General features: G+C 38.4%; 1 protein-coding gene and 1 long non-coding RNA gene across 3 annotated transcripts; one reads left to right on the top strand and one right to left on the bottom strand.

Moving 5' to 3' along the window:
- Window positions 1–1,059: 1,059 nt before the first annotated feature.
- On the top strand, window positions 1,060–21,792 carry LOC124139613. 2 transcript variants are annotated; one of them, XM_046506829.2, is made up of 18 exons: window positions 1,060–1,213; window positions 2,173–2,236; window positions 3,863–3,963; window positions 4,450–4,519; window positions 5,097–5,227; window positions 7,564–7,652; window positions 8,744–8,843; window positions 9,556–9,599; window positions 11,254–11,331; window positions 13,196–13,448; window positions 14,237–14,343; window positions 15,064–15,169; window positions 16,804–16,903; window positions 17,112–17,151; window positions 17,427–17,478; window positions 18,508–18,709; window positions 19,250–19,376; window positions 20,643–21,792. In XM_046506829.2, exons 3-18 carry the CDS (start codon window positions 3,928–3,930, stop codon window positions 20,818–20,820), a joined length of 1,713 nt encoding a protein of 570 aa, XP_046362785.2. In that variant the 5' UTR covers window positions 1,060–1,213; window positions 2,173–2,236; window positions 3,863–3,927; the 3' UTR covers window positions 20,821–21,792. The 2 variants fall into 2 exon arrangements, with proteins under 2 accessions (XP_046362785.2, XP_046362784.2); XM_046506828.2 differs by lacking the exons at window positions 1,060–1,213; window positions 2,173–2,236 and adding an exon at window positions 2,840–3,023.
- Window positions 21,793–24,574: 2,782 nt separating this feature from the next.
- LOC124139614 lies at window positions 24,575–26,342 on the bottom strand. Its single transcript, XR_006861802.2, has 2 exons — window positions 26,154–26,342; window positions 24,575–24,886 (listed from the first exon to the last, which is right to left on the bottom strand). It is a non-coding gene; the product is annotated as an uncharacterized LOC124139614 (long non-coding RNA).
- Between the last annotated feature and the right edge of the window lie 102 nt (window positions 26,343–26,444).

The following is a 26,444-nucleotide window of genomic DNA, read 5'->3' as shown; positions in this document are numbered from 1 at the left end:
TTTTTAAAAACAAGACCATGCGTAAAACACATCGACGAACTGACCATAGAACAATACAGTTCAAGTTTAATTGTACATAATAAAGTACCACCTGGAGAGTGATCAACCCCTTGGGCTCTTTCTACCACCATTCAGACGTCTGATCTCCCCTCGGGCTCAAATACATCCACATTATAAGCAACAAGTTAACGTGTTGTTGTCAACATTTTCTCATAGGCATCCGTTTATTAACGACACTATTCCTTCATATGCATTGAACGTTAATCACGGGCTCAAATGTTTGCTTTTAAGATGAAGAAAAAACATATACCTCTTTCGTTATTTCTGCAAATTTGTACTTCCATTGTAACAGGTAGTGATATAGTTATGAATAAATACATATTTGGAAAATAAGTAATGGATCATCTTTCAGTGATTAATATTTATCTGAGTCAGATAACGTTTCCCATAATCGTGTCACTTGGCATTTGTATATATTAGTTTTATACATATTTGTAAAAGGAAAATGTCGCGGTCAAAACTAGTTGAAGAAACATGTAATCATGAAAATGTCAAGTGTTGATGATGTTGTGAATAGTAACAGATATTTCTGACTTTGTATCGAGCTGAACTATTGTTCATATGTCTGTGTACGGGTATGGTAAGTGCAATTCATGATCACATGTATGTTAAATAATAACAGCATCCTCAAAACCAACATAAACGATAACCGTTACGATTTTGACAGAATAATTATTACATACAGAATGAAAGAAAAAACGACTCTTTTATCTAAATATGTAACCTTTGTGTTCGAATATATATGTTTGCTGCGTGAATCAAAATCGATTTTATGATAATAAATTTAACTAAAGGCACATTTCTTTCTATGTTATAAAATCAAGTTGCAAATATTTATGATAAAGATCGTCCCAGTGTTATGAGACCGAGTCAGCCGTGTGCAGGACAAGAGTGATATCATAACATCATAACGGATCCATATGGCTACAGATACACGCAGGCAAACAGGATGTGATTACTTATGCGATGTTGCAGATAATGTTGTAGTAGTCGTGGCAAAGTGTAGTTGTGACACCAAACGTTATATAGACTTTGCGAATGTGTATGTATGCTCAAGTTTTTAAAAATCAAAGTAAGATGAGACTTTCTACTGATGCAGAATTTCAAATAATATTACGTCCCCGACGATGTGTCAAGTTGTTTTTCTACAACCGTAAGTATACCTTTCAAAATGCATTTAGCAATTTCTGACAGCAAATAAATATTAATAATTTATTTGTTAATTCCCCCCCGTAAAATCGGAATATGGGTCGATTTAAAAGTTGTCAATTTGTATTGTTTCGAAAGCTGAAACATATCTCCTCTTTGAATATTTTAATTTATCATCAAGTGGTTTCTTAAGATGTATCAGCTTTGCTAAGACAAGACAATGTTGGATTAGAAAAAAATGAGATTCGGAAGAGCAATTACTTGATCTGTCGTGGTACACACCTAAATAAATGTTAATGGAGATATGAGAGGTGTTTTTTCTGCACATATGGACTCTGCTAACAGAACTATTCAACACATACGCTGGTATGAAACACCTGTGTGCGCTAGCTATTGTGCTTAGTTCAAAAGATGCAGGGTATTGTATTTCTATATGCTTAAACTGAATATATTGTTTAGAATGAGAAATAAAACCCATGTTTGTCACACCCAAACACAGTCTTTACAAGAAAACGCTTTTGATTTCACTTTGAAAAGCCGCATCTGTTTTCTACAGTTTCGCATCTATAAGATGCGAAACTGTAGAAATGTTATAATGAGGTTAAACATATTTCCATTTAATTGTATATTTTGGTCAACTAAATCAAATATACATGTCAGATTGTATGTACTCTACACCTCAAAAAATTGTTATTGTTCGATCCTGTTTATGAAATACAACACAGAATATTAGTGAACATTAGTTAAACATTGGAATAAAGAAGAGAAAAACTTTCGATTCTAAGTATTATTAAAATTGTATTCTTGAAAACACTTTCTTTTACAAGGAAACAAAATGAAACGTCCTTTTTACTTCCTTTAATAACTATGAATACTTCTTATGTTTTGACTACCATTTGCCATAATGTCACTTCTTTTGTTTCCTTATAAAGTAAAATATAAATATGTATTTATTGCCTTCAGGTTGTCAGCGTGTCACGGGGAGAGACAGCTCAAACAGTTTCACCTTCCCGTCTCCTTGGGCACGGTACGTAGTCTAGATGAACAAGTTAATGAAAGCGCACTAATTAAGCACTTTAATTAACAGGTCAATGGGTTGAAGACCGTCGTCTATCACCTATCGATCTGCCAATTAAGAAGGATATTGGTTTCTGCAGCTACTAATCCCTATCAAGCGTTATATGCACACATACATCAAGAAGTGTAGCTATTGTAAATAAGTTGTTATCCATAATACTACTCATTGTCATGTGTACCAACAAGAAGCTCTGTCTTTTCAAATAATCATGACATACATGCCATTAGACTCTCAAGTGAAATATGTTTTTATTGGCCGTGTTTACAAAAATTATGTTTTTGTTTGAAAGGCGGCTCTTGTGTCAACATGTGCAATACATTTTGGGAGTTTTGTTTAAAATTGAAATTCACGACATTACCCTACCATAACTGCTTGTGATTCAAAGTATAAAATTCGTTATATATCAAGCACATACCATTTTATTGATTCGTTTTTCTGTTTGTATGCAAGTAAAAGTTTCCTTGATCACTACTTGCTAAACATGAACAGACCTATTCAAAGATTGATTAAATAATTAGTGAGTACGAAAGTATCACATTTTCCAATATTTATTATAAGATGGCGGCGTCCAGTTTGTGTCACAGGATCTGCAGTGTGCGAAGGCTGTTAGCAAGAGCGCACACGCATTTGTCAAGGGATGGCAACACATCTATGCGTTATTACAGCCATCTTGTGAAAGGCAAAAGTGTCAAAATAGGATGCGCCAGTGGATTTTGGGGAGATACGGCAGTAGCCGGTATGACAGACGACAGACCAAAGTTCAGAATACCAACAACAATATACCCGAAAACATTAATAAATGATCTTAGTCGATCCCATGTCACTTGGTCTTGAATGAAATTAATTTTCATATGAAAAGATCCAAATAATCAAATATGATTAAATGTTATTATAAATAAAGCATAATATGCCGACAAATGTCAGGTGACAGGCTATAAATCAATTAGAGTTATCTCCCTTTGAGCTGGGTGTTATTTAGAATTTTTTTCAAAATATAAGGCAACACTTTTTGGTATATTTTTCAGTCCAAGGATTCAACTAGAGGCATAAGCCACAATCAGAAAATAAAATATTTTGAAATATTTTTATTCACTCCATCTGAAACATCAACTTCAAAGTCATACAAACTAGTTTTAGATGCTACAAATTGTAATTAATCAAATGCTTTGTCGTCTCTGGACACTGCAAACCTCCTATTTAGAGAAAAAAGTCTTCTTGTAAGTTAATGCATATATATGTTACTGTTTTATCTCATCCAAGTGATCTGAACAACTTTGTGCCAAATATAAATATATATTTAGCTGCTAAACTTTATTTTGGTTTAATACATATTTAAAAGTGTTTGTAGTGTCAAATGTCTACTAGATATGACTAGATTTGAATTTTATCTCATATATGTAAAACATATACATGCTATCCATACAGTTGATTACTATGTATCAAGTTTGTTATAGCACAAGCTGGGCATTCGTGGAATTTTATGCTTGTAATGAATTGGTCGTGGCTGGGTGTTTGTGTAGTGTAGTTACCAGGAGAGCTTCAGCCACTGCAGTAATTGTTATTCTCTACATACAGCGCCCCAACTTATCTATGGATCGAAGGTGGATTTCATCGTGTTTGACTACCTATCTGAAATCACAATGTCACTCCTCACAGCAGCAAGGAGGAAGGCACCGGTACGTGAAATCAGGATTCAAACGTCAAATAAGACCGCTAGTCCAAGAGTTGTAAAATTCAGGAAGGGATACAAACACAAGGGTTTTACGCGATTCACAAATGTGCATCCAGTACCAACATATGTTGAGAATGGAATCGGAAAAAAGGTTATACTGTGTCCCGAGGGACGCACAATAATATCCAATGTACCTATAGCGCATCTTGTGGGTGTCTGTCATTTCATCCATCAATCAGAACCACTGTCCACTGGATCATTAATTCATTCCAGGCTCTAAAGTAATTATCAAAACGTACAGTGCGCTGCACCATTTCTTTTTCTACAGGACCTCATGCTGCCATTATGTACCCTCATTCTTGTTATAGCTTGTCCCCAGGACCCCCACTTTTTAAGTCAAACCTTGCTAACACTTTTGTGGACTACCATTATTACTATAGGAGACAGCAATTATAAATAAGGTGGTTGTAAAGTTTTTGTCTCTTCACAGAATCTTGGCTACGCACCCGACTTTGTTCAAGTATCCATGGCACCTTTCATTAAAGACATTAAGAGAAAAGGTAAGATGAAAAAACTTTGGAGATTACCATTTCAAGCTTTGCAGTACATTATGCTCAAGAATGACATGATCAGTTGAATATGTGAGAGAAATGTTGAAAAAAATCAAATATCCCAGATATCATACAGATATGAATTTGTATTGGTTGTATTGTGAACTTGAAGAGAAGACCTAAGAGTGAGTGAGTTAAAATTTAATGTCGAATCAGCATAATTTCAGCCACATAGCGACGAGACCAAGTTAATATATTTATAATTTAACCTAAGAATATATATTGCACACCATGTTGTCTTTTCTGCTGCTATACTTTATCGGCATCCTTTATTTCTGTGATTACTGCTTTTACTTTATTGGTTGTCTTGTGGGGGCAACTAAATGATTGAATGGTCAGGCTGTGATTTGGTTGATTGTATTGCTCATAATATCAGTCACTGGTTTAGACTTGATTTTGAAGAGTTGTATAGCTTGAATATTGCTATGTGGCATTAAAAACAACAAGCACTCCTTAGGCAACACTTTTTTTTTGTAATGGTGTACATTTTTAGGTGTTATATATTATTTTTTAACTTTTTCTCCAGGCATTAAGATAATCAGCAATGCAGGGGGAGTTAACCCACATGGATGTGCTGCAGCATTACAGGAAGTGTGTAGCAAGGAAGACATCTCGCTCAACATCGCTGTCGTGGACGGGGACGATCTCATGTCACAGGTAATTTATCCACAGTATGATGAAGACTGTTGATATATGTCTCAGGCTCATCAGACAGTATTAGAAATAGGCACTAGTCTCGTAGTCCTTGCCAAACTGCCCAATAGTTGTGATATGGTATTATAAGGATGAGTAGAAATTTGCCATTTTGAAGGGTTTTGCTATATGTTATTATTGTAAGGACTAGTGGACTAAACATGTTAGTTTCTACCACTGTCAGATATGACAAATACATTATGGAGGATGTTAAAATATCAATATCAACTTTTGTCAATATACCCTAGCCCAGCAGATAATGAGATACTTTTGGTTCCATCTGAATCCAAATTTATACCATCAGTTGATTTCAGATATTCACTGTTGTGGAGAATTTCCCGATTTTTCTTTCAAATTTGTGATTTGGTGTAGACTTGGGGAAAACATTATACTCAGAGAATGCCGAGATAAATCCTTGCTTAGTAGATAAACTGAATGTTGTTACAGAGATAATGAGGTTGTTTATCCTGACAGGAAATTGTTTGAACAATTCGGTGATTTATTGTTACTCAATGGCTGCAAAGTGATCAGCTTATGAACACACACACATGTCAACCCTCGTCGACATTGATTGCTAATTGCAATGATAACATGTTAAGCAAGTATATTGGGATGTTTACTACGCATGTTGTTTCTAATGAAAAGGTTGGAATGACCTTAAGCAGAACTCTGTATAAGTAGATATGTTCGATTGCAGGGTTGACTTAACAATTATACACCATGTAGTATTTACAAACTCGTGAAATTTCAATTGGCTGCTAGCGTTCATTATGTCGTTTTGCCTGTCAATAACTTTTAAATTATCAACATCATTTGCAAAGATTAATTTCTTATAAATAATTAAATTCATTGGCAAAACATGGCCCAAAAATTAGTGCAGAATGCATTAAACAAAATTCAAACTAAGGGAAATAAGGGGGACTTCTCCCTAAACACTGAAAAATACAGGGACAGTATTCAAACACAGAAATATGCATGCAACAACCCCCAAACTAGAACTAAACAATAGTTCCATAAACTTCCAAAATGAAACTAAATTTCTGGCATTTATCTTTGATGAACACCTCACCTGGGATGCTCACATTAAAAACCTAATAAATAGATGACCTAGAGACCTAAACACATTACATGGCTTGACTGGCGCCAATTGGGGAGCCTCCAAAGATACCCTTGTATCATTATACAAATCACTCATTAGATCCAAAATAGGCTATGGATGTCAAATCTACAACACTCTAAACTCAAAATTAAACAATAAACTAAACTCCATCCAATAGCAAGCACTAAGGTTAATCACACACACATAACAGGGCACACTGCGTACAACACTGCAAGCTTTAACAGGTGAAATCCCTCTGGATCAATGCCGAGAACAACTTACAATAAATTTTTAGGCCTCCAAGGTTGATAACCCACCAATCCAAAGAATACTTAAAAATAACATAAGACCCAGACTCCAAGCGCCAGCTCGGAAAAAAACCCAACTATTAGTCCCCAACTCTCTGACTTGGATGATGCATATCATCGTATCCCAATTGCGTGGATCGATGCTTGTGATGTCAATCACTGGATTGTCTGGTCCAGACTCAATAATTTACAGACTGCCATTGTATAGCTGGAATATTGCTGAGTGTGGCATTAATCAATAAACAAACAAAAATAATGTGCTGAAATAAAAGAAATACTTGTGGTTTTACTTGAAACAGTTAATGCACAGCTAGACTTTTTATTGTCCAATTCATCACACACTCGCATCGGGTAAGCCCTGAATGTGAAGTAGAATAACTTTGACTCACAATGATGGCTTGCAGTATTATACGAACCTCACAAATATAAGGTTGATGGTATGTGTGGAAACTAGTTAAAAAATACTGTTTTGTCTCATTACACAAATATTCATCCCTAAGTATGAAGCAAATGTCAGTAAAAAATATCCAAACTGGAATTAACCATTTGCAAACCATGTTGTCATTTATATATGTTATATATAACTAATGTCATTGCTTTGCTGTGTTGACTTGCAATTCACTGATAACAGGACCCAAAACAACAAGACACTTTCATGTTTTGCATTAAATGAAATATTAATACCTGAATTTATAAAAATATGGAATTTTTAGAAAATTCCTATATTGAACAAAATTGTTTTTCCAAATTTGTTTGCCAAGGGGACATTGTTTAATCTGTGAAATGTTCTTTGTGATATATGTTATTGGGAATGTGATCAATTGTTACATACATTCTCATTTCTCTATGTTGAATGAATGTCAAATTATCAGCATCATATCATGCTATTTCAGCTACCAGAGTTACAGAAACTGGGAATCACGGAAATGGACTCTGGAATGGAACTGCCTAAGACTGTCCACAGTATGAATGCTTATCTAGGGTTAGTGTATTGTGGTTCTTAGCAGTGTCTTATCTGTAATGGAGAAATCTTGAGAATCTGGTCATTCTAATTCTTGAACAGACTTCTCTGACTTAAACCATGTTATTGTTGATATACAATTTCTCTATCATTATGCATAATGACCTATAATTGTGTCTATTATACTTGTAAAATGCATTCAGAATGCATTCAGAATGGCGGGGGGGGGGGGGGGAGATGGGATATATTGGTCGATGACATAGTAATCAGCTTGTCTGTCCACCCGTCCGTCTCTCTGCCTCTAATCATTTTTTGTCCAGACCATATCTCTAAAACTATTGGGTATTCTTTCATGAAACATTGCACACACAGAGATCAGGTTGTCAACTGGTTCCTTTTGCTATTTTGAGATTTTAAGATGTTATATTTTGTCTGTTTTCATGTTTGTATGAAGCTGCTATATAGAAGATTCACGTTTAATGTGAAAGGTTAGCTTCAGTGATTATTGATAACTACGGCTGGTAATGTAACAGGTTACAGCATCAGCCATGTATCAATTGTGTCACATCAACTGACTCCTACCTTTGCAGAACAGGACCTGACATACAAATACAAAGTTCCGTATCCCAATCCCATGCTATTGTTTGCTCCAAAAGTACTCTTGTATATGGACAGACAGAATAGATAGGAATACTCTCATCAAGTTGGACAGATCACTCTTGTCGGACTTGTAACCAGATGATTTGTTCTTTCGAATTTGTGGGGGCTGGGGGGATTTGTCATTTTCAAATGACTCTTGTTATATTTAATTAAGAAAATTACCAACTGTCTTATTATGGTTCATTTCAGAGACTAAGAGTTACTCTTCCCGAATCATACATTAATTGAATCTTTGCAAATCTGTTGAAGACATTGAGAGCTATATATATACATACAGTATATATAGTCTACTACAAGAGCTGCTGGCTGTGTCACATATGTGTTGAATCTTTGATGATTTTGTAAACACATTGATAATTGTTTTGTAAACACATACATTTTGGTAGACAACAGAAGTAACACCAACAAAATTCTAGTATTCCCGTTGAATACAGTGCTTTCTTTATTTGTAGAAGTGGCCCCATTGCTCGTGCACTTAACCTTGGAGCTGATGTGGTCATCACTGGCAGATGTACTGACAGTGCTTTGGTGCTAGGTCCTCTTGTACATACGGTATGACACTGCACACATTGTTAACATACCTATTACTTACAGCTGGCATGGATGGCCACATTGTGTAAGGTGCAACAGTTTGCTGTGCATAGTTGTCTCCCTTAGTTGAACCAGCATCCTGTGAACAAGGTTTGAATCCCAGATGTGCAATGATTGTATGACACTGCACACATTGTTAATATGCCTATTACTTACAGCTGGCATGGATGGCCACGTTGTGTAAGGTGCAACAGTTTGCTGTGCATAATTGTCTCCCTTAGTTGAACCAGCATCCTGTGAACAAGGTTTTAATCCCAGATGTGCAATGATGATGATTCTTGATTGATCAGCACCACACCTGTGTCTGTGGGTTTCATCAACATGATAAGCGTCTATGACCTACATCATTTTGGGTTTCTTCCCCCACCAGGCTGACATGCCCTGACATCACTGTCCAAAGAAGCCATGACCCCAACTCACTCACTGAAAGTGTTTACCTAAATACTTTCAGCTTTAAGAATGATGTTCTTGCATGTGTCTTTGTGCCGTGTGATTAGTATAAAGATAACATTCTGTTGATAAGTTAATGATTCTTTACTTCTTAAGGAGTAGAATGTCTGTTTCAGGATATGTAATTGTGGTATGTGTTAAGGTTACATACTACTGCTGGCTTCATTTCTCCAGGGATGAAACTCAGTGGGAAACATGAAGTGTGTTGATGCATGTGTTTCAGTTTGGCTGGAAAATGGACCAGTTTGATCTGCTGGCGAGTGGCAGGTAGGTTGGTGGATCTTAGTACAGCAGTAGAAGTTAACAATTTTAGTCCACTTGTCCTTATGATGATAACATCCCCCCGAAAAGGGCAAATTTTTACTAGTCCTTCTGATACCTTAACTATTTGGCAGTTTGGCAAGGACTATAGGACCAGTGCCAATTTCTAACGCTGTAAAAACAACAATTGTAAATCTGTGTTTGATATTTAGGGCTTTCCAGAGCCCTTGAGGTTTTCTGCTATAGTTATTTAAAATAGGAACCCCTTAAATGTTTAAGTTTTGACATTAGGGTTGTGACAAAGAAGATAAGAACCCCTGACATTCATGAATCTTGACCAATGTAACCACAGAACATATCTGTTGTTTCTGAAAGCAGAGTGATGAAGCACTTTAGTATTACTCTGGAAAGTGCTTGGCAGTAATGTCAATCTCTCATTAGTTCCTTGTCAATAGAGAAGTCATGTTTTTTATTCTGTATGGTCACTGACAGTGAAATGTTGCTTTACATCATGTCACAATTAGAGTGAGTGAAGGGTTTAATGCCACTTTTAACAGTACTCCAGTTATATCGCGGTGTGTCAGCTTAATGTGGGAGCAAAGCCTGAAGTGATGCAGGTCTCAGATGTTTACCACTTCTGTGAAACCCACGAGCACAGGTATGGTGCTGACAAACCCAGAAACATAATAGGAGCGAACCAGGATTCGAACCCACAATCATAGGTTTCTGGCGTGCCCAAGGGACGCAACTCTGCACAGCGAATCGCGGTGCCTTAGACGACTGGGCCACCCGTGCCCCCTGTCACAATTAGATATAATGAAGGGTGAATATATCAGCATTTATCTCTGACTCTATCGGATATGTCGGAAATTTCCAAGATTTGTGACCTATACTTCTCAAAAGAAGTTAAGGACCACCCGATTCATTCAGGCCATCAGAGATTAACTATAGTGATATGAAAGTATCCTTAAGCGGTCCTTAACTTCTTTTGAGTAGAATATTTACTCCCAAATGTGTAATCCATCATGGTAGTAGGTTCATCAATGCTCAGTGAAACATTGTCATGTCATCAGGACCATTAAGAATTGATTTCAATATTTTATGCGTTTATGGAGATATATAGATGTGAAAAACAGTGTGCATACTGTGTAAATCTGCATACACACATATATAAGTGTTTATACTGCTTATTCGCAAAGTGTTTATACTGCATATTCGCAAAGTGTTTATACTGCATATTCGCAAAGTGTTTATACTGCATATTTCGAAAGTGTTTATACTGCATATTCGCAAAGTGTTTACACTGCATATTCGCAAAGTGTTTATACTGCATATTCGCAAAGTGTTTATATTGCATATTCGCAAAGTGTTTACACTGCATATTCGCAAAGTGTTTACACTGCATATTCGCAAAGTGTTTATACTGCATATTCGCAAAGTGTTTACACTGCATATTCGCAAAGTGTTTATACTGCATATTCGCAAAGTGTTTATACTGCATATTCGCAAAGTGTTTACACTGCATATGCGCAAAGTGTTTACACTGCATATTCGCAAAGTGTTTATACTGCATATTCGCAAAGTGTTTAAACCCAGCCATTTTATGGCGGAAATATTGCTGAGTGTGGCGTTACACAACTAACAAGGTTTGTGTGTTCAGTCTTGCAGGCCACCTGATAGAGTGTGGTGCCCAGGTGACAGGCGGGGTCTTCACAGACTGGCACTCAGTACCCAACTGGTGAGGGAATTTACCTTGTACTACAACACTTTATGTTGTGAGGATTTGCTTGCACATGCAATTGAAATTTGAAAATGTCTTTTTCTCTTTGAAATATTTACGATTTGGTGATTGCGGGATTTCAGCCCAAATAAATCTCAAGTAATTGTCATCTTGGTCTGGTTCCTGCTTTTGGAATATTAATGTGTAAAACATTTATTTCATTCATGAATCCCATTGTCAGCTTGTGCTTTCGTTCAGCCAAACTGGTTTGTTTGAAAATGAACTGTTTTACTGTTTGGTTACGAAAAAGTGTCAATAAAAAGATTGTTGAGAAAACTAGTCAGTTTTCATGGTGTGTTCTTGTTTAAAACCCTTTATTTAGTAAACCTTGCACACCTAACTATTTTTTGTTTAGTCCAGAGCAATTTTAGTCTCCATGGCCCCGTTCCACAGTTTGTAGCTCAGGTGGTCGTAACTCCAACACAGGCTTACGATACTCATAGTGCTACGATCACTTTGTGGAACATGTCCCAGTACCTCAGTAACAGGTGAAGTCAACTGATGGTCCTGCTTGTCTTTGATAGTCTGGTGTAATAGTGGTTAGATGGGTGTGCCTCTTTATTCAGGTGTAGGGGCGGTCGGGTAGCCTAGTGGTTAAAGCGTTCGCTCGTCACGCCGAAGACCCGGGTTCGAATCCCGACATGGGTACAATGTGTGAAGCCCATTTCTGGTGTCCCCCGCCGTGATATTGCTGGAATATTGCTAAAAGCGGCGTAAAACCAAACTGACTCACTATTCAGGTGTATGCAGGCCATCGGCCCATATTACATTGTTACAGCAATTACAGCCGTTCGTCTGCAAGAGCGAAGACGACAAGCATGAAAGATAAACATTGCAATGTTTCTTATCATAACAGGATTGGTGATAGATATTAACAAGTTAAATTTAAAAAGGGATGGATATGTAAATTAGTTATCAGGAATATAAATTTTACATAGGTTATCATTAGCAGTACATATCAAAAGGAAATGGTATTCGTTTTCTATGTATCCACAGGAACACATTTCGCATAGTCTGAGTCTCTAGAGTTATTCGTATATCTACCCGTTTCTATATTCAGTTGGTGTGAGTTACACCTAAATTGAGCCAAAGCAATTCCAGAAGTGATGTCATGGATTGCTGCTCATGCTATCAGTCACTGGTTGCCTGATCAATCAGGAAGTTAGCATCATGTGTTTCCTATGTGCAGGAGTTATTGGTAGTCAGTGCCTGGAAATATCATTTGGAGCGGACAGTCAAAGCCAAGATTATGATGTTAAAATGTCCTCACATCAAATACTCCATACCAGCAATGGTCCGCAAATGTGAAAACACAAGCTGTTTTTAACTTTGTAAGATTCATGTTAGTGACCAGTAAGTTTCCAAAGCACTCTCTTTTCTTACTGAACTCTCACATCTTTGAGCGACAGACATGACATCACACCGGAATGCTGTGACATTATGATACAACTGATGGGAGTCACATGCTTCTGTGCTTCTTTCTGGTAGCAGAATGTGAAGGAAAAACAACTAAATCGTAGTTGTTCTAATAAACATACATATTCACACATCTAGTGAATGTGATATCCATTTTGCCAAGCTGAATTGCCATTTTTGTCAGATTTTGGATTGGTAAAGAAGCGATACCTATCCAGAAAAGTCTTTGAATGCAATGAAAAATGAAGATTTCTGTGTTTCGAATCCCATTTAACATCATTGTGGCACACTCCCATTTGTTTTACAATTACTGACTACAGTTTGTCTCCCAGTGCATGGAGCATTGTGAAACCAACTTCTGTGTCACTGTGTGTTTGAGGATGACAGTCCTATGTTCATGTTGCAGGGATGACATAGGATTCCCTGTTGTGGAATGTGGAGAAGATGGGGAATTTCTGGTCACAAAACCACCTAACACTGGAGGATTGGTCTCCAAGGCAACTGTTGCCGAGCAACTGCTGTATGAGATTGGCGACCCTGCCCACTACTTCCTCCCAGATGTTGTGTGTGACTTCAGTAATGTGACACTTGATGAAGTGGGAGAAAATGCCATCCATGTCAGTGGAGCAAGAGGAAACCCGCCGTCAGGGGAGTTCAAGGTGAGTCACAGGAGAGTTCAAGGTGTCACAGGGTAGCTCCAGGTGAGTCACAGGGGAGCTCCAGGTGAGTCACAGGGGAGCTCCAGGTGAGTCACAGGGGAGCTCCAGGTGAGTCACATGGGAGCTCCAGGTGAGTCACAGGGGAGCTCCAGGTGAGTCACATGGGAGCTCCAGGTGAGTCACAGGGGAGCTCCAGGTGAGTCACAGGGGAGCTCCAGATGATAGCTCAAGGTGAGTCATGGGGTAGCTCCAGGTGAGTCACAGGGGAGCTCCAGGTGAGTCAAATGGGAGCTCCAGGTGAGTCACAGGGGAGCTCCAGATGATAGCTCAAGGTGAGTCATGGGGTAGCTCCAGGTGAGTCACAGGGGAGCTCCAGGTGAGTCACAGGGGAGCTCCAGGTGAGTTACAGGGGAGCTCCAGATGATAGCTCAAGGTGAGTCATGGGGTAGCTCCAGGTGAGTCACAGGGGAGCTCCAGGTGAGTCAAATGGGAGCTCCAGGTGAGTCACAGGGGAGCTCCAGATGATAGCTCCAGGTGAGTCACAGGGGAGCTCCAGGTGAGTTGGGATGGGCTCATTGGACTGACCTGTGATCTGGCTGTCAGTGTATTGCAGTGGCAATAACAAGGACATAAAACCTCAGTTGCTCATATACTAGTTCAGGATTATTAAGTGGAAACTACATAGATGTGAACTGAAGGAACTGCGGGAGAAACTTGAGGATTATGATATAGGTAATATTTGTTCTTCTTTGAATAATCCGAAAACTAGAATTCCATCGTGTCTGCAGGTTAGTGCCACCTACATGGATGGGTACCGCTCGACCGCAGTAGTATTTGTTGGTGGCCCCAGAGCAGCAGAAAAGGTGGAGAAGACAGCTAATGCTGTACTCAAGAGGTGAATACACTTCTAGATACACTGTTAATAATATACATTTGTAAGTATCGCTTCTTAGTAATAGAATTTACAAACTTGTCTTGTCCTATCTATCAAAATATTTTACTCATTTAAAGTTACGGAAAATCTGAATATAGTTTACCAAATTAATGTTACTTAAAGTCTCATGTTAGTTAATTTTTGTTTGTTTGTCTTTTTTGTTTGTTTGTTGTTTTACGCTGCACTCAGCAATATTCCAGCTATATGACGGCGGTCTGTAAATAATCGAGTCTGGACAAGACAATCCAGTGATTGACATCATGAGCATCGAACCACGCAATTGTGATCGATGACATGCATCAACCAAGTCAGCTAGCCTCACCACCCAATCCCATTAGTCGCCTTTTATAAAAACATAGTCACCTTTTACAGCAAGCATGGGTTGCTGAAGACCTATTCTACCCCGGATCTTCACGGGCCTCATGTTAGTTAATAATTTTGGTTGTGAGCACCTGGTGTCATCACTGATTTTTATTCATCTATTCGTATAATTTTTACTGCTATTTTGCCTTTTATGTCTTAATGGAGTCTGTTTTGGCGGATAATCAAGATTGGTTATTCCCTGGTGTTGATGTTGTATATGTTCAGGTCATATATAACATGTGGATTTATAAATTACATGAACATGTATCCCAAGAGGGCACAAAACCCTGTTGTGTAGTTGTCAGTGTGTGTTGGAAGGTGTCAGAGGATCTTCAGTCAACTCCAGCTTCAGAACTTCTCCGACATCAACATGGAAGTGTTCAGCACCGATCACCTGTATGGCCCACAAGCTAAATCTTCCAAGGTACAATCAAACCTGGTTATCTCGAACTCTGTTATCTCGAGTATACCGATATCTCAAGCCTTTTCTCTGGTCCCAACCGCCTCACAATATAAATACATATGAATTTGCTTGCTTATCTTGAATTTGAGATAAAAGTACACACTGTCTTGAACCTTGGACTCGGTCCAAACTTCAACTTTACTGTAGAATTTGGTACCTTTACTTTAAAGTTGTCATTTGCCACATTAACAGTTTACAAAAGAGCAAGTATATCTTGTACCTTTCGCTACACATCTAACATGGCAGTAAAGGAACAGTCAAATTTAGACCAATTGTGCACCCAATTATTACTTATCTTTTAATCCAATTGTAATAGTAATCTTTGTTACCAAATAAAAGGGGGCACGGGTGGCCCAGTCGTCTAAGGCACCGCGATTCGCTGTGCAGAGTTGCGTCCCTTGCGCACACCAGAAACCTATGATTGTGGGTTCGAATCCCCGTTCGCCCAAATTATGTTTCTAGGTTTGTCAGCACCATACCCGTGCTCATGGGTTTCACAGAAGTGGAAAACGTCTAAGACCTGCATCACTTTGGGCTTTCCTCCCACATTAAGCTGACACGCCGCGATATAACTGGAATACTGTTAAAAGCGGCGTTAAACCGAACTCACTCACTCACTACCAAATAAAAAACATTGTGAGTAGACATGAGTAAAAACATGGCAGTACTTCCTGGTCACTTAAAAAAGTGCTAATCAAAGTCAGAATCAAAGCCCTGTGACACTCCTCAAACTTTCCAATCAGTGAATGAACAACCTTCAGTTGAGAGTGGCGCTTTGTTGTTTTCGTCAAGTGGACAGACTATAAATAGTTATTGCTGCTGTGCCTAAGGTACATGTACACTATACATAATTTGTCACAGTTATTATCAATCATTGCTGCAAAAATAAACATTACAATTTGACATCGCATTGTGATTTGTTTTTAATTTCTCATGTATGCAAAGTATTCTATGTATCTATAAAACTGTTACTTGACCATGTCCTGGATATTCATGTCTATTTATCTCAAATGTCTGGATATCTTGAAGTTATAAGACACTCCCGTTAGGTTTGAGATAAAAGGGTTTGACTGTAAATACTTCACTGAATAGACAATTTATGGTCAGTATGTACCCTTATCATATAGTTATTAGCCCATATAATGTTATTATTTACCGGATGCCATTATATCAGTAGACTATTGCTGACTGCTGAGATATATTTTGCTTTTAGTTCAGTTATAATTTTCATTATGCTTAAGTGTTATACACCATCTAGAAAGATAAGTATGGAACACACAATGCCATTTAGTAAGTGGTCAAATGTAACAAATGTTATATTACTCTGTGGAAGCCTTGGTGGCTGAGTGGGTTAGATCTCTGACTTTGTGTGCTGGCGATTAGATGCCTCACTCTGGCAGTGTGGGTTCGAATCCCGGATGGGACTCAACCAAAAAAAGTACTAGAATCTGTACTTTACTATGAAAATGTTATCCCAGATATAACATTTGTTACAAGATATCTATTGTTTTATGTCACAATCAGAATTGATGATGAGCAAAACTTCACTGATGAATACTTTATAAATAAATAAATGGACCATGATTCTCCTGTAGAATGTGCGAGAGGCAGTGATGTGGCTGGCAGTTCATCACTCACAGAGAAAGGCACTGGACTTTTTCACCAGGGAGGTGGCGCCTGCAGGAACAGGCATGGGTAAGTGAGAGTGATGATAGTTAAGGATGGAGATGGGTAGTGTGTGTGGGGACGGAGTTGTGGGAGATTGTACCTGTTAGTATGGGTGAAGGATAAGATGAGGAATAGATAATCTGTACATGATTTATATTACCTTAGCTATAGAGATTATCTGCAAATAGTTATTTTCTTACATTTGTATGATTTAACGTAAAAATGACCTTTTCAGCTCCAGGATTGTGCAATATTGCAGGAGGTCGACCGAAAGTGTAAGTGCCTACTTTTTCACAATTACATGACATTTAGATTACCCTTTATTGAGTAAAATGATAATAACATTACACATTGTTAGATATAATTATTATTTTCGCATTTCCGCAGAAAATAATCTGCTCCAGAGCTGCCATCGACCTGTAAATGAAAAAGTCGTAGTCCACTAGTTCCTGCTAAATTTACAAGTCTCAGAAATAATTTAGTTAATTTGGAAAGTTGTTGCCACAAATGCTGTAGTTAGAAATACTGAGTGTATACGGATTCCTTACAGATCACCAGTGCTCAAGCTGTTCTCGTTTCTCTATCCAAGAGACAACTTTAATGTAAGTGAATGGACATGACCACAGAAAGAGACCTACTGATCAAAGAAAGAAATTCCTTTATTTAACAACATACTCAGAGGTAACAATCTGCAGAATTTTCAGCCCTTTCCATCCCTGAGAAAGGAAATTTTTTTTTGAAGTGCCGTAGTTCATTTGTGCGCAGAAGATTGTGGGAATGTTTTTCTTTTGACCTTGAAAAAATTATATACATATATATACAATCTCATTAAAATCAGATCTTATTTTTCGCTACTGCTAAACAAAGATCTGAGGACATCCCATTACGGGTCACGTCAGAACGACCTTTCACGAACTTTGACTGATCAATGAAATGACTGACAAGAAATCAACATTAGCCAATCAGAAGGCAGAATCTCGAGCTTTACAATACTAGTTTCAAATTGGCAACTATGTTTTGAAACATATTTTGACGTATTCTCGATTAATTTTTGTAAACTGATCAAAAGATCATTCTGGAATGGCTACTAGAGGGCCAAGATTGTATGGATATAATCATAAAACCTGTAACTGTCGTTCGGAATACCCTCTGTTAAATATTTCGAGGTTGCATGATTAGTAATAACATTCCGATGTCACTTTTATGATCTGGTAAGCAACGCTCTGACTGATTGGATGAAAGGTCGTTCTGACATGACCCGTAATGGGATGTCCTCAGATCTTTGTTTAGCGGTAGCAAGAAGTGAGATCTGATTTTAATGAGATTGATATGTATACTACTTAAAAGAAGTTAAGAAAACACCTGATTCTTTCATATTACTATAGTTAATCTGTCATGCCATGACAGATGGATTGCACAGTTGGTGTATCGACCAAGCCTTCATTTTCATATGACCGTAGTTAATCTGTCATGGATGGTTGGTATTTCAAACACAGTCTTCCAATTGTGGGTGTTCTTTAACTTTAGTATATGTTATCAATATTCAGGCTAGTAAATGATTCAGGTTACGTTGCCTTTACCATATGATACAAGGCTTGCAATTAGCGGACTTGTGTATTGTCGTACTACAGATCAATATCAGCATGAACGGGGAACATGTGGAAGGCTATGTGGTCCCTACTGGGCCCACTGCTGAATACCTGAAACGAGCCTACCCACCTCATTCTGCGGATGAGCAAGAGATGCCGAAGCTACCCCAGGGAGAGTTCTCTTACAGGCTGGAAGACCTTGCCTACACCAGGAGTGGCGACAAGGGAAACAGTGCCAATATAGGTGCGTATACAGAACAGCATAGGCCTTGGCTTGGTTTGTTGTTTAACCCTGCCCTCAGCACTACCACTACAAGATGGCGGTTTGTAAATAATCAAGTCTCGACCAGACAGTCCAGTGATTGACATCATTAGCATTGATCTTCCCATTTGGGATATGATGACATGCATCAACCAAGTCAGCAAGCCTGACCACCCGATCCTGTTCGTTGCCGATCTTAAAAGACAGTCAAAAGTGGAAATTTTAGTGTTTTCTTTGGCTGAAAACAAATCACATGAACAACTGAAAAATTGTAAATGCAGAGATAAGAATTGTGGTACACTCATGAGGTACTTGGCTCATTGGTGTGTGCCAATTTCAAATTGAGGTCTAATGTAATTAGTGCCCTGCGTGAAACTGAGATTTTCTGAATAATTATGAAACTACAAGAATGATATACATCATAATTTTGCAAACAAAATTGTATTTAATGACTTGATAGGCTTTCTGGGCTACCATTTGGCCCATTTTGGTCCTCTTCTTGAATAGACGATGCTGTTTCAGGAGTGATCGCGCGCCATCCTTTGTTCCTGCCGTACATCAAACAAGCCCTGACAGCAGAGGCTGTGGAGCAGTACTTCTCTCACCTGTTCCCTGACAGGATAGGGCCAGTGTGTAGCCGAGTCAAGAGGTGAACCGACTGTGTGTGTGTGTGTGTGTGTGTGTGTGTGTGTGTGTGTGTGTGTGTGTGTGTGTGAGTGTGTGTGTATGAGTACATGTGCTGAAGTAAGGTTTAAAAAGTGACATGATTATGATTGAGTGATTGTGTTTTAGCAGTTTGAAATGTGATATTAACTGAAATATTTAAGCCTCATGTCTAGAATTGTCTCCCTTGGGACACCAAGCACCTTTTGGTTGAATTGTTTGTTTGTTGTTTAATGCCACTCTCAGCAATATTCCAGCTATATGATGGCAGTCTGAAAATAATCGAGTCAGAACCAGACGATCGAGTGATTGACATCATGAGCATTGATTCAGACAAGTGGGATACGATGACATGCACCAACCTTTTGGTTTAAAGTTGTTCCAAGTGTTCATATTACAAAAGGGTTGTCGGGTAGCCTAGTGGTTAAAGCGTTCATTCATCACGCCGAAGACCTGGGTTCGTTTTCCAACATGGGTACAATGTGTGAAGCCCATTTTTCTGGCTCAACCACTAATAGGGGGATGAGTAAGTTTGGACTCATCCCACTTTGACAATTCATCTTCAACTCATCGGTGTCTACCAGTAGTCAAAGAGTTGTTGATGATACGAGCTGTTGACTGATGATGATGTGAACTGGATATCTAGTTGTCACAATGCCTAATGGCTGTGGAGTTAATACTTGCATGTACAACCACCTGGGAAAATCAGATTCATTCTGTAACATGGACTCACCTTGGATGGTGTAGGTTGAGGCTCACATGCTGGACTACTGATATTTCTATTCCAGGCTTCTAATACACTTTACGGGGCAACATCATGTAGTTTGGAGGTTGTATGTGCAAACGTTATATTTTCTAGTGGCTACACTTTGCAAGACTACTGATTTATCTCCCTTTGCATTCCAAGAGATATTACTTCTGATTGTTTGAGATGCAAGGTTCGTTAGCATCCTTGATTACTTCCTTTGTTGTGATTGTATATTTATTTTATCGTATTGTGATCTAATTGTGTGATGTTGGAGGGGTTTCGGGGTAACAGGTCTGGAGAAAACATCTTTTTTCTCAAGTCCAGGAGGGCTCAGCATGTATGGTCAGGTCTGGAGGAGGGCTCAGTCTATTGTGAAATTGAAGTCAGTATCTGTTGTGACATGAATGCAACTGGAATTAATGTACAGACTATATCTATGTCCTGTGTTCCCGGGTTAATGTCTTTACAGGATACACTGACATGACTCTCCTTGTAATGTTGCAGGTTTGATGCCCCAGGCATACATGGTATCAACTTTCTGTTGACTAATGCTCTGGGAGGCGGGGGTATTGCATCTCTGCGGAGTGATGCGCAGGGTAAAGCTCTCGGCCAGATACTCCTAGACTTTGAGCTCACAGATGTCCCTGACTTGCAGACAATGGCCCAAGAACTACAAGCATGAAGTCGGAAATGGCATCATCTTCAGATTCTAACAACGACAAGTGATAATCAGAAAAGAACATTATCTCAGGACTGGCATCATGCCGTCAAAAATGAACTTGGATATATTTTCTATGCATTGTCCTTTGTTTGTGTGATGAGATTTTGATTGAAGTGAATTCCACAATTACAACATTTCATCCTGATAATCTACATTCATTTGTGAAAGAAATCAAAACAAAGAGTTCATGCTTAACATCATTTGTTCCTGGAGGAAGTGTGCAATATGGATCATGTTAAGTATTCCTTGATCATGTTGATTTTCAAGACCTGTATCAGAATTCCTGAAAATATTTGTTAATGAGTTGACTGCTGATAAAATGATGGTCAAAAGCCATGTGACTTTTAAAATTGACATGGAATGAAGACACATTTTTTTAAAGATGAGCCATGTTCCATAATTAGCATGACAGTCAAGGGTAATTGTCATTACAAGAACATGAGGGATTCTCTACATTCATGTACCAGGAGCAAAACTCAATGACCTCAGGAACCCCCATAATTTTGAACACTGATAAGAATGGCACAATTTTAGAAGCATTTTCTTCTATAAGGATTGAAATGAGTTTTACAGTGTAATTTATTCATTCACATTAAATTCCATTCCATTTGTTTCAGTGAGTGAGTGAGTGAGTTTTGTTTTACGCTGCTTCTAGCAATATTCCAGCAATATCGTGGCAGGGAACACCAGAAATGGGCTTCACACATTTTATCCAGGTCAGGAATGAACCTAGGTCTTCGACGTGATGAGCGAACGCTTTAACCACTAGGCTACTTGACCGCCCCTTGTTTCAAATATGTACTTAATGTTCATAGTTATATTGTACATATGACACTAAAGAAAATCGAGGTGTAGTTTATGCTAACTTATGTATTCAAACACATTGATGTGTGGAATCGATAAAGAGATCAATCAAATAAATTGTTATATCTCTGTACATTGTCTTTGTTATGCTTACTGACACTACATCATACCGTAGCTTACTGGTATGTAGATGTATGTTTGTGGTTGGCCTTGGCTCACCTGAACAGAAATTGAGGCGGAGAACCTTTGATGGAGGCTGTGTGTACTTTGGTGTATTATTTAAAAATAGATTTCACATCTCTGAAACCATTGGGCCCCTGAAGCTGAAACATTGCATGGGTGGTCCTGGAAATGGTGTCCCTTACACTTACTCAAAGAATGTTTTGTGGTCATAAAATATGGCCTCAACAGCAGCCATACTGAATCTATCATTTTTCACCAACGGTTAGGCATGTAAGAATTATGTTTGACATGCATGAAGTATGTGGTATGAACAATTACAGAAGTCATATTAATTTGTTTGTTTTTTTCACCCTGCTGCCACCATTCAGTACTGGTTAATAGTCAGTGTAGTGAATAGAGAATCTGTCCGGAGAGCAGGTCAGTGGTTTGATCCTTGGCCGCTATAAAGCTGGTACTTGTTACTGCCTGGCGCTCGGCATTAAGGGACAAACACAAGGACTGGTTGGCTCATAGGCAGTATATTGTGCCTGAGTGGGGGTATTCTTGTTAAACAGCGGCATGGTATATCCAAGTAACACAATCTGACCATCGGATTCAAATTTGCAAGAAGCATGAGTTACTGGTGACCTGCTATGAGCCAGAACTTCACAGAAGCTTTCTGTCATGAACAAATCTGGCTCTTATTGTTCTGCTGTGTACATTCTACACGAGAACAAACCATTTTCATTATTATTTGTCAATAGTTTGTTTGCTTGTTTAACGACTCACTCGGCAATATTCCAGGTATATGACAGTCTGTAAATAATCGAACTGGACCAGACAATCCAGAGATTGACATCATGAGTATCGATCCATGCAATTGAGCTACGTTGACATGCATCAACCATGTCAGCGAGCTTAACCACACAATCCCGTTTGTCATCTATTACGAGAAACATAGGCGCCTTTTACAGCAAGCAGAGATTGCTGAAGACCTATTCTAACCCAGATCTTCACAGGTATTTGTCAGTGGTAATGTTAAGATGATGATATACTTCTCAAAATAAGTTAAAGAACACCCGATTAAGCCCTAACAGATTAACAATAGTAATATGAAAGAATCAGGTGTTGTTGAGTGGTATGTGTGTCAGTGAAACTGTGGTACCATGCCAAATCTCTGGTTACTTCTGTTGTTAGATACTGTGCAGTCATGGATTTCTTGTGAAAAAAGTGATTCTTAATGCTCTTAAAACTCCCATCAATGCGGTTCTACCATCCCTGAAAATAAGTCCACTGCCATGATAAGTGAGAGTGAATTAGTAGATATGACATCCGGTTCTGTGTTTACAATGTAGAGCAAGGTTACCTGTACATTTAACTGTTCTAAATATTAAATTTGGAACTGAACAAGCAGTGTTAAGTTTCAAAAGTTAAATTCAGCACAGTCAAATCGACAGGTAAGCTAGCAAAGATACTGTGTGAAGCAGCATTGTCCAAAGTTTTGAGTGGGTTTATGTGAATAAAGGAAACACTGACAATAGCCTATTAACAAGGTATGACGCTGCATATATTCAAAACATAAGTTTTTCACATCATCATACTTTCCATGCATATAGCACAGGCATTGTAATTGTACAGAACTACTTCTCATACTTTATTAGCTCGATAAGCGAGGATGAAGTGGACACCCCTGAAGAGTGAGTGAGTGAGTGAGTATGTTTTTTTGCCGCCTTTAGCAATATTCCAGCAATATCTTGGCAGGGGACACCAGAAATGGGCTTCACACATTGTACCCATGTTGGGAATCAAACCCGTGTCTTCAGCATGACGAGCAAACACTTTAACCACTAGGCTACCCGACGGCCCCCACCCCTGAAGAAAACTAAACAAGCCTTGCAAGGTTTAGTTCTACACAAGTCACTTCGCTCGTTTTGATGCAAAATAAAAGATGTCAGTCACAAGAAAAGCATAAACTCTCAGGCTCTCTATTATCACGTAAACTTGAAATACACTCTTAGTTTCTATTGTGTTTACTGTCCACAACTTATTGTCACAAATACTTTGAATATCGTTGTAACAGCCACTCTACATTTTGTAACCTATAATGTACATATGATTCTAAATGCCTACAATGATCAGAAAGCATTTGTTTTTCAATAGTCTCTACAGTAATGTGTCTATCAAACCAGCTGTTTCAATAAGAGGTAGTTATTGTGATTTGAAACAAATGATTGACCAATCAGATTCAAGAATTTTCAAATTCAAGGTAGAATTTGGATTAACACTGCTATGAACAGTATTTCAGCAATAATGACTTGTCACCATAATGTGGGAGGAAACCCAGAGTTATGCAAGCCCTAGACTTTTACCACTTTAGTGAAACCCATTCGCATACCCATAGATCATACCTGGAGTCAAACTGGGAATCAAACCAAATACCAGATTTTTGCAGGTCAAACATGGCATCTCTGTACCTTGGTCAATATGATCACCCATGTCACGATAAAGAGGTATGAAACATGACACTACAAATATAAAATACCTTATAATTGTATTTGGTCATAGTGTTTAAAATACCAAAACAATGTCGTGGAAAGAAAGTTTCAATCTCATAAAAATCAGATCTTAGTTCTCGCTACCGCTAAACAAAGCGGTAGCGAGAACTAAGATCTGATTTTAATGAGATTGAGAAAGTTTAATATCATTATCCATTATTCCTCTCAATAAGAATGAACTACACACATCTGTTTCAGACTGAATGTTTTAATACCACATACTGTCATTCATTCACACATATAGTACACTAGTCTCTCTTCACTCATGAATGCATATAGTTCAATGACAGGGAATGTCACCATTCTGGTGTCCAGCATCACAAGCTGGTGTCTTTCTCCGACAATGTTCCTAATGCTGGCTTAGTCCTGTTTCTTGCACACAGAAACTTGTATCTGGGTGGTGACCATGAATCTGGCACGTCGTTCATCGGACCATGGTTGTTTCCCAGCCAGCTGGACACTGGTCTCCTCTTCATCCTACATGATCTGCTGCATCACCCATGGCACTGAAGACAAGAAACAGATATAGGAAAATTAGCTCTTCTTTGGTTGTTAAGCTCTCTATTCTCTCTAACTCCAAGAGATACACCATGATTGATTTTACTGCTGTTTAGCATACCATGATACAGGAAGAACCAGTTTTGTGCTGCACTGTTGAATGGATCCTCCAATGGTAAAACTCTCGCCTGTAACACCTGGATTTTTTTAATAATCTGGATTTTTTTAATAATCCAAATTCCTGTCAAGAAGTAAATCAGTTACGTAGGGTAAGACTAGGTTTCTGTACACTTCTGAATTTTTATTTCAGCCAGGGTACATTTCCACATACAAAGGTTAATTTATGCAGTACCCTTTTGGAACATACGAAAATGTCCTGGAAAGACTTCCGTCCGAATACCCTCCTAAAGATGTATAAGTATGTATTACCTATCAATCTTTTTAGTCATATACATTTTTAGGGGGGATAAGCAGGGTTAGAAACTAACAGTTTTTATCATCCAAAACTGGCTCCCACAGGAGATATCGCTTGGATTAGATGAAATTACATCACAATGCTTTGCAGACCATTGTGACATCACTGGTTACCATGACGTCACAATCAAATGACATCACTAATGGCTCTGCTACTGAAGCTGTTAGCAGTACTTTTTACACTGAAGACACTGCTAATTACTGTCTACAAATTGAAAAAGAATGATGTTGGATGATAAATAAAATCTCACCCTCGTGTCTTTTGATACCAAATATATCAACACTCGTTAATAAAAGTGACAAAAATCCTCGGCAAGCCTCGGAATTTTTCCACTTTTATCAACTCGTGTTGATATATTTGATATCAAAAGACACGAGGGTGAGATTCTCTATTTGTCCACTAGTCCTTATAATGATAACATATACCAAAACCCTTAAAATGGGCCAATTTCAACTAGTCCTTAGGATACCTTTACTATTGGGCATTTTGGTAAGGGCTATAGGACTAGTGCCAATTTCTAACGCTGATAAGGGCGGAAGTCTTGCCAATGTCCCCTTTAGCTACATAAAATTGACATTGAATCACCTTCAAACTTTAAGAAGAAATTCCTTAACGGCAAATTCTGTTCACACTTGCTTTTAAGGCAGTCGGAAGACCGAACTACAGATTCAAAAGTAACCTATATGATGAGCATCACTGCAACATTTATTTACCCTACACGAGCCACAAGGCTTGATTCTCATCTCCAAAATATAACGAACTTATATGCATGTATGTTCCACGCGGACTTGTTTCCTTACATCCTCTTATTATTCCACACGTGATGCCGAACATGATGACATTTTGTATCGTCATGATTCTAGCTTGTTTCAGCTCCATTTCTGCCTTCTTCTTATCCTCCTCGGGATCTCCGCGAGCGGCTTGTTGCAGACGAATCATGCTCACACGTGTGTACACTGGTGAACGGGCTTTGTAAAGTCAAGGGGAGGTCACTCTGAATTGCTGTGCTTCAGTGATGAAATTAAACGTGTAAGAATGAATACTCGAAACAGTGGTTCAAACCCAGCAACGTCATAATTTTATACAAATTA

This window comes from Haliotis rufescens, unplaced genomic scaffold (genome assembly GCF_023055435.1).
Source record: "Haliotis rufescens isolate VD_foot unplaced genomic scaffold, xgHalRufe1.0.p SCAF_7, whole genome shotgun sequence".
Taxonomy (NCBI): Eukaryota; Metazoa; Mollusca; class Gastropoda; order Lepetellida; family Haliotidae; genus Haliotis; species Haliotis rufescens.
The sequence above is the reverse complement of the archived record's forward strand: the minus strand, read 5'-3'. Positions and strand labels throughout refer to the sequence as shown.